Source organism: Empidonax traillii, unplaced genomic scaffold (assembly GCF_003031625.1).
Source record: "Empidonax traillii isolate 1590-97213 ecotype Southwest subspecies unplaced genomic scaffold, ASM303162v1 scaffold32:size1966603, whole genome shotgun sequence".
Lineage (NCBI taxonomy): Eukaryota > Metazoa > Chordata > Aves > Passeriformes > Tyrannidae > Empidonax > Empidonax traillii.
The window spans coordinates 362,179-374,694 of NW_020955225.1; the positions used below are offsets into that span (position 1 = coordinate 362,179).

Sequence of the window (12,516 nt, forward strand, 5' to 3'; positions counted from 1 at the left end):
AACAAATGCCAGACTGCATGTATGTGTGATGCTTTTGAGTGTTCAGGATGGACATTTATGATTTAACACCCATTTTTCATTAATCCTAACACAGTACAGTCCATTTCAACGCTGCCTTTCCTGGTGCAGAGGAGTTCCACACTGCACTTACTGAACTTCAGTTAAACTGTACATGTCTAGACCAAGAATGCTCCTACTGTAAACACTAGGAGGGCCAGCTATATTAAAGCATTGAAAGTTTTGTAAGATGTTTGCATTTTATTCTGTTTTCAGGGGATGATGCAACGGAGCATTGTAGCACAACTGCAACCTGACTGTCAACCCCACTGCCTTGATAACAGGCTGTTCTCCAGGTTGTTTGACTAGAGTGATATTGTGTAAAATGAAGACAATAAGAAGTCAAATCTTGGAGTCTGAGTGAGAATTTTAGGTTTGAATGTGACAAAACGTGATGCATAGTACTCAACAGAAGACTTTTTTTGTTTGTGTAGTCTTAGCATCATCTTTTTTAGGGTAAGATGTTTGCTTGGTCAGTCAGCCTGAGCAGATCACAGACCCACACAATGCAGTACAGCTCTTGGATAGGGCAGTTTCTCCAGCAGCAGAACAGCTGTTCCTGTTCCTATCACTATTCCTACAACCACCTCCCTCGGCCATTCTGCACCACAGACTCTTTGAGGGGAGCCGGGAGACTTTGAGCCATTCCACGTCACTTCTGCTCTGTTCCTGACAGGACTCAGATCCCAGAAAGCAGAACAAACGGGAGCACAGTGTCCACTCCCCCCTTCTGTACCTACTTAGCACCCTGTGAGCAGCACTTCCTCCTCAGTTTGATCAGGTAAATAAAAGAATAGGCTGTAGCTCCTCACACTCCGAGGGTGCAATCTGATTAATTCCAGATAGTTGATGTAGACCCTCACATCGACCCTTCCCTTAAGCCAGAAGAGTCAGAATTTCCCCCCCACCTCAGAAGGGTGCTGTGCTGTTGTAAGTGTTGAGGCAGATTATTAGGAAGATTTGCAAGAGTAACTACTTAAAATGGCCACATTCATTTTAAAGAAAAGAAATATAATTGGTATTTGCATAGAAGAAAATGGATGAATTTAAATTTTAGTTGATTATAATTATTGTCATCATAATCATCATCATTATCTTTGTATGTCTAAATGACTGATTCAAAGAAGAATTTTTAACACATTTCACATGTCAGTGCAGTTCTTTTCTGTTTTGTGCCTTAGTGCTTGGAGTTTTTCATTTGCTTTTTTCAGTCTGAACTTTCTATGGAAGCTATTGTAATTTCCTTAAAAGGTGGAAAAATGTTTCAAAAGAAGTCAAACTTAGAAATACTACATATGTACATTTTATTTTTTCAATTAAAGTTAATCAAATTGTACAGAAAATCTGTGGATAGATATTGTGGGATGGCACTTGGAAATGCTTCTAAAAAAGAGATTCTGAATAGTGAGGTGCTACCTAAATCTGGCCTTTTTAACCAGACAAGGGAGGGGAAACTGGGACAGTTGCCTACAAATTAGTAGGTGAACTCTTTTAAGTGGTAGTGCATCCAGATGAGGATATCACTGAAGAAGTCTGTTAATAAACTGGAACTGTACCTAGACATGGAGCTCCTAAAGGTTCTTAAAGTTACTAATTGTTTGTTATTTCAATACTATATATAGTGATAGAGCTGATATTCTGTATTCCCTGTTAATGCTGCTACAGTAAAACCTGTGTAATCAGTAGTAAATCTGCACCGTGTGAGTTCATCAGGATTGGCAATTATGAAGGGTTCAGATCCACAGTGTCTGTTGGTGAAAGCAGCTTCTTTCTTACTGAGGATCACATCAAACCTGAGATGAGCGATCAGGACTACAAAGGCCTTATACTGTGCATAGCAAAAAAGTGTCATCATTCCCATTTCCCTGACGGCTTTGAAATGACTGTGAAAAGCATTTTGCAACAGAGGGATCATCCTAATGTGTGATAGCTGCAATTCCTGATACCTGGCATCTGTCACAAACACGGCTTCATCTTCCACAACTTCACCTTTAGCATGAGTTCATTTTATTTGGTTCCTTTACTCTTCCAGAAGGGCCACTAAGCCAAGTGTTCAAATGCTGTGTCTGCTCAGGGTTACTGTGCCTTGTGGAAACAAGTGCTCCCTGCAGACTTGCAGAAGGCAGTTTGCTGATGGTCTGTTTTCAGGTGGTTTCCTACGGGACAAGGAATTCCCTAAATAGGAATAGGGAATATATAGTCTGGTGGAAGCCTCATTTGCTTTTGAAATAAAATGATGATGTCTTCTTTCTTATTTTCTTGGGATGAATAGAAGTTGTTCATGCCACTACACAGAGAGACATGAGCAAGTCTTAAAAAACATGCTTTGAGCTGTAAATACTCACAGATCAGATGCCTCTGTCCAAGATATGGACTGAGAAAGGGAGAACCTGTTGTAAGGATTTCCCTGAAGTGCCTGTTAGAAGGATTGACAACTGATGAGTTGCAGCACAGCTACACAACACCTTTGGCCGAAAGACAGACTTCGAAGTTTTGAGAGTCTTCTGTTTCCTCACTATGTCCAGGAATTTGAAATTTTTAATGTATACTTTGTATGGAAAAGGATTGCACCGCAAGATATGGGGTTCAAATAAGCTTCTCTTAATGGAAAATATCAAACCCAGGATTCCTGGCTAAATTCATGCACTGGAGTGACAACAATGTGCTCAATCAACATTAATTATTAAAGTAGCAAGGAAAATTGGTGTCTGAAGTTCTGACACTCCAAACAAAAACATCTTTTTTGATTTTCAAAAGTTTTCTTTCATTCTTTTACTTATCTTTTTAATTATCAAATTAAAGACTATCTAAAATATAAAGGAACTCACAGTTCAATTTTTTTTGTATTTAAAACTATATCATACATTTACATTTTAGGAAAAAAATCAGTTACATTCCAAGGTCTGTATTAAACTGTGCCCTATTTTATATTCATAGACTTTGTGGAATTAAAAAAAAAAATTAGGGAAGATCTTGTCATAGTATATTTAAAATAATTATAGATAAAGGAGAATTAAGTGTTGAGACATCATTTTAGAAAAAAATCTGAATAAATACTTTTGCTTTACAGTCTTCCCCAGTGCAAAATACTCTAAAATTCATAATACAGACCTAGTAGTGGTCTCACAGGGCAGCAAGAGGTTTTAGCATTATAAATACTGTTAAGGAGAATTTTTAAAAACTCAGACTACAGGAGGGTTATGCATTAAATAATTATGATCACAGGTGTTCCAACCTGTACTTTAAATTCATGGCCTGATCATCCTTATGCCTCCACAAGTCACCAGTAATTCCATCAGAAAGTCAATGAAGTTAAAGCATATAAAGCCAGGTTTATTCCATTTTTCTGTGTAGGTGATCAATGTGTGTCACATCAAACTTGATGGGAAAGTCAGGAAGAGGGAAAAGGTTGATAAAGTCATTGTTGCCTGGAGATGAAGAGAGACACTTCTTTCCATGTGACTGTTTTCCACTTCATCCCAAAGTCCACAGAGCATACTGAGGGTGATTCTGAGACACGGAGAGTGGTCAGGTTAAAACCAAAAGCTGCTCTAAAATATTTGACTCTGATCCCGCTCTGTATTCTGTGAGGCCTGTCTCTCCACTGCCTACAGAGAGCTGGGCAGTATCCTGGGGTTAATTCCACTAAATATTTACTTTTATTTATAAAAGCAAACAAACTTTACGTTGACTGTGTTTTCCTCAGCATGTGAACAGTTCTGACTGAGAGCTGGCAGCCAGTGGCAGTAAGGGCTCAGGACCAGGCTCACTCTTTGGGGAGTTCCCAAAGAAATGAGGAGTCTGAGGGAGAGGCTTTTGCGAGGTCTGTGTGAAATCAGGAGTGGGCAGTTGTACAGCTCAGGGCTGTACATGTCCCTGTACATCCCACACTGCCCTCTGAACTCCCCACACATCCTACACCCCTTACTCAGGTAGGATTTTGTCCCTGTAAGGGAGAACATCCTGGACCTGATCAGCTGCAAACACTATCCCAAATAGAAGGGTTTACAGTTTTTAAAATTTGTATTCTAAATGAAATGCTTCAAACCTTCTCAGGCAGGTGGTTTAGGGATCAAAGGACCAAACTGGCATTTGCTACCTCACCCAGTTTGGACCAGTTCCATTGATTTTTACTCAGAACTCCAGACAGATTTCAGTAAGAATTGGCAGCACAGATTGATAATATGTTATGGCTTTCAAAAGAAAGGTAGTGTTTTAAAAGACAGGATCACAAAATTGATGTGCAATGCAAAATACCCATCGATCCCCATTTCTGTCAATAAGGTTTCTATAATTTGAGGATAGTAAACCACTGAAATGTGTAGTTGTATCCAAGGCAAAAATACCATTCACTTCCATGGAAACAGAATCAGGCTCAAATCCTGAATACTAAAATATTATCTGTGTGAAGAAGTATTTCATTCTTTATTATTGCTGGTTTATATACAAAAAAATCAAAATATCTACAGAATTCTAAAATATAGTGATTTCTTAATATTTACTCTCATGCTTATAAAAGACCTAGACCCCTGAATGATGTAAATCAATTATCCCTGTGTGTGTGAAATGCTGTAACAAGATCAATGAGACCTGAACACAAGGAGGCATCTTAGGATAACAGCTGCAGATGCACACATTCCCTGGTAAAAAATAAATGAACACACACTGCTCACCCTGATGCTTCTCCCCCTCCACCAGCAAATCCCTGCCATTATCCTGCCCAACTGTAAATGCATAAAGGAAAACCAAGAAGGAGCAGGGAGCAGTCGGTGTATCAGCAAAGTACAATAAATGGTCACTCTTAGATCGAGGTAAAAGGAATGCTTTGCATTCAGGTTGGAAATTTGGCTTTGATGGGACTTAATGGTCAGCCTCTACTTCCAACGAAATGCTGTACAGTTAATGGCTCTATAGAAAACTGCAAGGATGGATCTTTACCATTTAAAATACATATTGGTTTTAAACATGAGCTCAAGATAATTACTTTTACAATATGAATAATTCTGCCAATTGGATTTCCACAAAGTAGCTTCAATAAAATGCTGAAAATATTTATTCAATAAATCAATTACTCTTCTACTGAGCCTGTATAGCTGTAAATTGTTTTCTCATTGGTAACATTCTGTTTACGAAAGCCTATTTTCAAGGAAACGACTCTTAAGATTTTTATTGGAAAATGCTTTGCAGTTAAAACAGAAGAATGAGGAATAATGAAAAGTCCACATGAGCCTTATGTATAAATAAACACAAACAGAGATTACTTTATTTGGTTACTTGAAGTAGAACGTGATGTCCATGTTGAAAAATACCAAAAAAAGGTAAAGAAAATTAAATACCTTCTTGTCCCACTAGATGGTGGTGCCTTCAGATTAGGGCTGAGATGCTCAAACAGACAGAGCAGGAAAACTTTTGCTTTCTTTAGCTGACCTGCAAATGTAGAGAGTGAGAGATGAGGATAATCTTGTTCCTCTGAGGATAGTAACAAGCATTTGGGTGTAATGACTTACTGAATATATTGGTGTACATGGAATTGTGTTCACAGTGGTTTGCTATAAAGTGTGTTTTAACTTCACTACACATCTAATAGTATTAATTTTTCTTCCTGAAGAAGAGAAGGTACAAACAACATTGAACCTTAATGATTATTGTACGTCATGTAAAACAGCCCTGTTACACCAAGGTCCTGCCTTTGCAATTTTGCTGCCCTCTATCCTCAATCAAAATCCAGATTAAAGTCGGGAATCATTAGCAACAATTGCATCTTCTATTCGTGTATTTCACTGGGACAAGCTTAAAGGTACCACTCCCATTTTTATATGACAAATGTACTCCTTGCCTTTAGGGAAAGGCATTTACACACGGGTTAGACAAGAAGTGATGGTGCCTACGGATGGCAGGTCACACCTCCCCAGTGAGAACAGCCAAGGGAAATTTTAATGAATGGGCAAAGTAGATGGGACCTTGTTTGAGGGTCATGGCTGTGCTTTGGTTTTCTCAGCTTCCTGTAGTAAATGGCCAAATCCTTCCTGCCTCATGTGAGCTCAGGGCAGGTCTGTGAACTGAAAACTTGTCCCAAAGGCTGTGCCTGTGGAGGACCGTCGAGGACTTAAATATCATGATGTACATTGGTAGCATGAAAAATTAAAGATTAAAATTAAGAGCTGCTTTATGGATGAGTTACTCTGGTCGGGTAAGCTCTGACATGAGACTTTCCAATTGTTCTTTTTAAAGATGATGTAATGGTACAGAGAAGTTAAGGATGTCCGTAAGTGTCTTGGAAAAGACAGCATTAATTAAAAAGACAGGAATCCTGGACCTCAGTCGGAATCTGTGACTGTTGTTGCTCTGTGTGTTTTACTCCTATCCCTTTGCTCCCAGGTGGTCACCCCATTTACAATACCCCCTTGTTTAGAAAGCAGCCCTCGTGGTGGCACAGTTTGATTCACGGTTATTTGCTGTGTGTTCTTTTCATTTATTCTGTTCCTCCTACTCGACTCCTTCAGTTTTCCATTCCCATGTTTGCAACATCTACTCGGTTTCCCATTTCCTTTACAAGTAATGTACATGAACAGCATCAAAGGGCTGAGATACCAAATTAGTCGGATTTCCAAGGAAAGGTTAAGGACCCAGTAGTCCAGATACTTCCATGTAAGAACATCACAGCCATAAAAGGCTTAAACTGAGAGTTTTTAATGAGGGGAATTCCTTTGTATGTGCAGAGGACTGAGGCAGAAAAATGGATATAGAACTGGATATGCTCAGATCTTCTGTAGAGCCTTAATTATTTTCCACGTTAGAATCTCCCTGATGGTATTAGGGAGAGAAGATCTGTTCTTCCTTTCTCTAGAAAGGTGGGCAGGATTTTCTGAAAGCTTGAAGAAGCAAAATTCACTCCAGTCATTGTAACTCGCTGCCATCAGGGGTTGAAATGCAGCATTTGCCAAGAGTGCAAGTTCCTTTATTTGATCCCTTTGACTGTACCAGTATAACTGCCAATCACAGGAAATACCTCTAATAACTCTTCCTTTTACTTAATAAGGAATACCACATCTTTAAAACATTAGAAACAGATGTCACTGCATTACTTCACTGCTGATGTATGTAATAGAAATGACACACTAATTAATTTAATGCAGTATAAACGTACTGATTATTTATCATGGCTGACAATAAAATTATGAAAACATTCAATTACAATCAGTGGTAATTCATTATTTATTGATTCTGCATTATGCACACGTTAATACAATACATTTAATCACCTAAGAGAAGGGATCATTTTTCTATTGATACTTAGACATTTAGATTCATCAGTTTTATGTAAAATTCTTGATGTTTAGGTGGGAAGTTTTAATCCACAATTCCAAAAAAACCTCAACTGAAATGTCAGAACTAAATTGAATTCAAGTGTCAAGTACAAGTGCGTCTAGAAAAATGTGGGCACTAAGAATGACAGACTAATTTCAGTCTCTTTCTCACGTCACTGGCCTACATTAGTTAATATAATCGTGCTTAGTCTTTGCCAAGTAATCCAAGGCATTAAACACTAACCCAGCAAAAAAATTAATAATGTTTTTTCTTCCTTTTCAAGCCTTTACTCAGAATTAGCACCATCAGTGGTTTGCATGCTGAGGATACAAGCTCAGAAATCACTGGGGCATGTTGAGAGCTTTAGACTGGGCCTGGGGAATGTCACTGTTAAGGATGAGGAGAATATCATTGTCACTCGGGCTCCAGTCCGGTTTGAATTCAGCAAAAAGTTTCATTTCATTAGGACCAGGGTGCATTGCAAATACATCTTCCAGCTATTTTTATCCTTCATTTTGGGCCTACAGTTACCTCTGACCCTCTATAACCCTGTGTTCACATTTATTCACTCACATTTATTTTAGGGTCCACTTAAGTTCTCCACTAATAAGTAACATCTCCTACAATCTACTCAAATTGGATGTACCTATATGAAGTCTATAGAAAAAATTCTTTATGTTAAAAAATATTCACCAGGAATCTTTACACTGAATCCCTTCTTTTTGTTTGTTTTTGTTTTGCCTCATGTTTGGCTACAGTAAACTGAGATGAAACACAAACATCACTATTGAGCTTTCCAGCCTTCTATAAACAAAATTATTATATTTAATTAATATCCTACTGCTCACTTAGAAAGCTGTCATTAGTTTTTATCATTGTCTCCTCCTAGTCAATTGTGTCACCCATCATTTCCTCTATGGGATCCCTGGGAACCAGGAGCCATGTTTATGCCAGCTGGCAAGACGTGAATTCCAGAATGCTGTTGACTGGCCCTGTCTGGAATGGCTCTTCTCTCTTCTCCTGCATCAGGAAAGAGCTCTTTCCCACTTCCCTCCAATGGGGCATCTGCAACGATGACAAAAACAAACCCAAACAAACAGAACCTTTGCTTGACATTTCACCCTAGAAACACAGCCAATTTACATATAGGATTAGTACACAATACACCAATACTGCTGTAGTTGCCGGTGTTAAGAAAACATTTTGCATATCAGCCTGAAAGGAACAAAACTACTGAAACTTTAGTTTTAAAGTTATATTCTAAAATACTTATTTCAGCTATAGGGAGGCTTAGTAGTTTGTACCCGTTCAAATTACGTCCTGCTGGACTCCATTCAAACAAACCATCTGGATACTTTATAACTGACAAGATATTACTGTATGATTGTTAGGCTTTAGTAACTTTGCCTTGTCTTTAACACAATTACAGGCAAATAATAATATTCATGGATATAGTTGATTTGTATATGCCTAGTTGAACTGGACAGCTGCCTGGCATTAATTCTCAAACCTTGAGCATTTTCTAAGTTTCCAAAGCAGTTCTTCTCTCCATGGACAGTCACCTCTCAAGGGTACTGCTTTTACTACAGCCTTTATGATTTTATATTGCTTCATGCCACTCCAACTTGCTGGGTGTTGATGCGCAAGGCTTCCTCTGGCCTTGCAAAAATTCAGGCTTATTTAGAAATATGTTTAGCTTATGGAAGACATTAAAGTCAAAAAGGAAAAAGAATTCTCACAGTGGATTTTGATTGTCACATTAATCTCAAAGGAAAAAAAAAAGTCTTAAAAAAGGCAGTGTTTGAATCTGATTTATTAGAACTCCTAATGGCAATTATGTCCAGAAAATTAACACCCAAAAGTTTCTATTTGAAGGTAGTTATTTATTATTTCTATATTTCCCAGTGTATAAAAATTGCAGGTGAGTTCAGTGCTCTGTTGTACTAAACACTTTGCCAAAGTAAGTAGTCCCTTCCCCACAGAGCTTCCAATCTAAGGTCTGGATCCTAAAAAGATGCATGAACTAGTTTAAAATATGAGCACTTTTATTGAAAGGTATTCATTTAACTTATGTGAAAATTCTGCCATAGTTTCAGGCAGTCAGGTTATGGGCCTAAAACCAGTGGCCAGGTTTCTTAGAACACACATGAAATCAGTGGGGAGAAGGGAAAGTTCCTTCAGAGTGTAATTTAGATAATTTATGTTCACAAATATAGCAATTTAGTTAGCACACAGTCATGTTCCCTCATTACTCATAATGCAAAAATATTCTACTTCGCAGAAAAGGTGCCTAAATAAGCAAGCCTGACAAAAGGAAATAGAAGATGGAATTATGGAAAAAGCTAAAATGCTCTGTTGGTATTGCTTGCTTGGAAAAGTTTTGTTTATACTTCACTGCTTGCTTTGTTTACTGAATGCCTTAGGAGAAAGCTACAAACAAAGGAGCAGAGTGAAAAAGTTAAAGGACTAGGAAGGAAGGAAAGATAGAAAACTGAAAAACACTGGAAACAAACCGAAGGGAAGAGGAACAAAGGAAGAAAGGGAAGAGGCTAAAAGAGATGTAATATAAGCACACTGGGAGCGGGTAAGAAGCAAATAACCAATGCAGCCAGAGCGTCCTGCTGTCACTCGACCCCTTTCTATGGAATTTGTCTGACCATCTTTCGATTCCACTTGTTCAGGGACAAGGGGCACACAAGTCTTGGCAGTTCTTGTGGGAACAGGCCAGTTTCAGGTGGGGGAGGCACAGGATCCTCCTGGCTCCGGGGCCGCGGGGTTTTACTGCGGTACCAGATGGTGCTTCTGGTGCGGCCGCACAGTCGGGCGTGAGGAGCGGGCCGAGGCCATTGTGTCTGAACCACAACTGATGCCGCGTCGAGCCTGGAAATTGCAGGCACTTACACCTCAGACCTCCTGAGAGCGGGCTCTGCCTCGGGCGAGTGATCATAAACTTCCTCATCTCTCGCAGCTCTGTCCCTCCGTCCTGCCTGTGCCCCTCTCACGTGGGGTTCAGCTCTAGACCTGACTCAGTCGGCTTTAGACCCGACTCATTTCCCTGCACACCGAGCCCCCCGCGCTGCCGCCTCCCTTGCCCGGCCCGCAGCACCGCGGAGCTGCCGTGCCCGTCACTCCGGGCGAGTCCGACGTGCCTTGTCCCAAAAGGAGCCTCGCACCGCCAGCCCCGCTCCCCACCGCCCTCGGCTGCGGCGGGGCACAGGTGTTTGAACGCTCGCGAACGGGCCAGAGCGCAGCGACCGCTCCAGCTCCTGAGGGGAAGGGACCGCTCCCTTCCCTTCCCTCAGAGCGGGCCGGAGCGGGACCCCCTCGCAGTCCGGGGAGCCCCGCGGGACCCCCTCGCATCGCAGGGAGCGGGACCCTCTCAGAGCCCGGCAAACGGGACCCCTTCTCGTCTGGGAGAGCCCCACGGGACCATCTCACAGCGCGGGGAGCGCCCACTGAAACTTTACCCCGAGTTGCGGGGCGCGGGGCGGGCGGTCCCCGTTGCAGCCGGGGCTCCCCGCACGCCCCCGCCCCAGGTGCGGGCCGGCGCTGCCCCGCCCCGCCCGCGCCCGCAGCCACTGGCGGCGGCGGTGCCGGCGGCGGGCGGGGCGCATTGGCTGGAGGGCGCCGTCAGTCTCCCCCGGCGGCGCTGGGGAGGGGTCTGGGCGCTGCGTGCGGGCGGTTCGGCGGCTCCGCGCGGAGCGCAGCGCGGGGCTGAGGCAGCCGCGGGAGCCGCGCCGGCCATGGCGGTGTCCGCGCCGCCCGTCATCGCCGCCACTTCCAGCGGCGGCGGCGGCGCTGGGGGCTCGGCGGGCTTGTTCCGGGCGGACCCGCTCTACTCCAGCCCCGCGGAGTCCCCGCGCCTCACCAACAGCCTCGTCAACACTTTCCTCTCGGCCGGCGGCGGCGGGGCCGGCGCGGGCGGCGGCGGCGGCGGCGGCGGCAACGAGTGTAAGATGGTCGATCTGCACGGGGTGAAGGTGGCCTCGTTCCTCGTGGAGGGGCAGGAGCTGATCTGCCTGCCGCAGGTCTTTGATCTCTTCCTCAAGCACCTGGTGGGAGGGCTGCACACGGTCTACACGAAGCTGAAGCGCCTGGATATATCGCCCGTGGTGTGCACGGTGGAGCAGGTCCGCATCCTGCGCGGGCTGGGGGCCATCCAGCCCGGCGTCAATCGCTGCAAGCTCATCACCAGGAAGGACTTCGAAACTTTGTACAACGACTGCACCAACGCGAGGTGAGCGCACGCCCCGCAGCGCTGGGGTCGTGTGAGGGGTGCGGGGGGTGCGGGGCTGGGGGTGGCGGGGCCGGCGCGCAAAACTTTCCCTGGTTCCCGGAGCCCCGCGGTGCCGGCAGCGCCGGGCAGGGGGGCGGCTCCGCGCGGGGCTCCAAACTTTTCCCCAGGGGTAGCTCCTGAAAACACTCCTCGGAAAAAAAAAAACAAAAAAACAAAACAAAAAACAACAAAGCGGAAAGTTTTCTCCGCTGTTTTGCTCCCGCTGGAACTCGCGGTTCTGCCCGGGACCCGTCGCTCGGCAGTGCCCCCAGGTAGGGGCTGTTCCGCAGCGGTCCCAGCCCCGCGGTCCGAGCTCCGGAGCGGCCGCAGCCCCGGCCCTGCCGAGCCCGGAGATCCCCGCTGGGTCCTGCACACCCGGGGTTCCAGTCCTGGGCTGTGACCTCACGGCTGCTGCCTTTAGAAATGATAATGATCAAAATAAACACAAAACCCTCTCGGGGCTCGCTGGAAATGCTGGTGCCGTGGGGCAGGGTGGAAGGCATGGAGTTTGGGGATGACATTCCCAGTTCAGCAGTTGGCGAGGGACTTCTTCAGAAACATTTCCATGTCAATGTGCTCCTGCTTTCTGAGGCAGCAAACTTTCTCTGCAGAGCTTTCGGAGAGCTTTGGGTGCGATATCCGACCTGCAGCGTGCAAATCTTCAGTAACTCTGGAGTTTGTCTCACAAGCTGCTTAGCACTGACCGTGGATGTTTTTTTAATACCAACTTAATTTCGTGCTAATTTGGGGCGTGATCCTGCTCTCGCCGCTGTGAGCTGAAGCAGGAGCAGACTGGGCGTCCGTTCTTCATTGTAGTGTTTGCTTTGTTTCAAATAATTTTATACTTCAAGTGTCGTTCTAGAGATGCACTTAAT

At 43.7% G+C, this 12,516-nt stretch overlaps 1 protein-coding gene across 3 annotated transcripts in view; it reads left to right on the forward strand.

Moving 5' to 3' along the window:
- The first annotated feature begins 11,108 nt into the window (after positions 1-11,108).
- Positions 11,109-12,516, forward strand: part of DACH2 (dachshund family transcription factor 2) — a 244,306-nt gene continuing 242,898 nt past the window's right edge. For all 3 annotated transcript variants that reach the window (XM_027911464.1, XM_027911465.1, XM_027911467.1), the window contains exon 1: positions 11,109-11,602. In XM_027911464.1, the coding sequence (XP_027767265.1) occupies positions 11,109-11,602 (494 nt within the window). The remainder of the gene's footprint in view (positions 11,603-12,516) is intronic.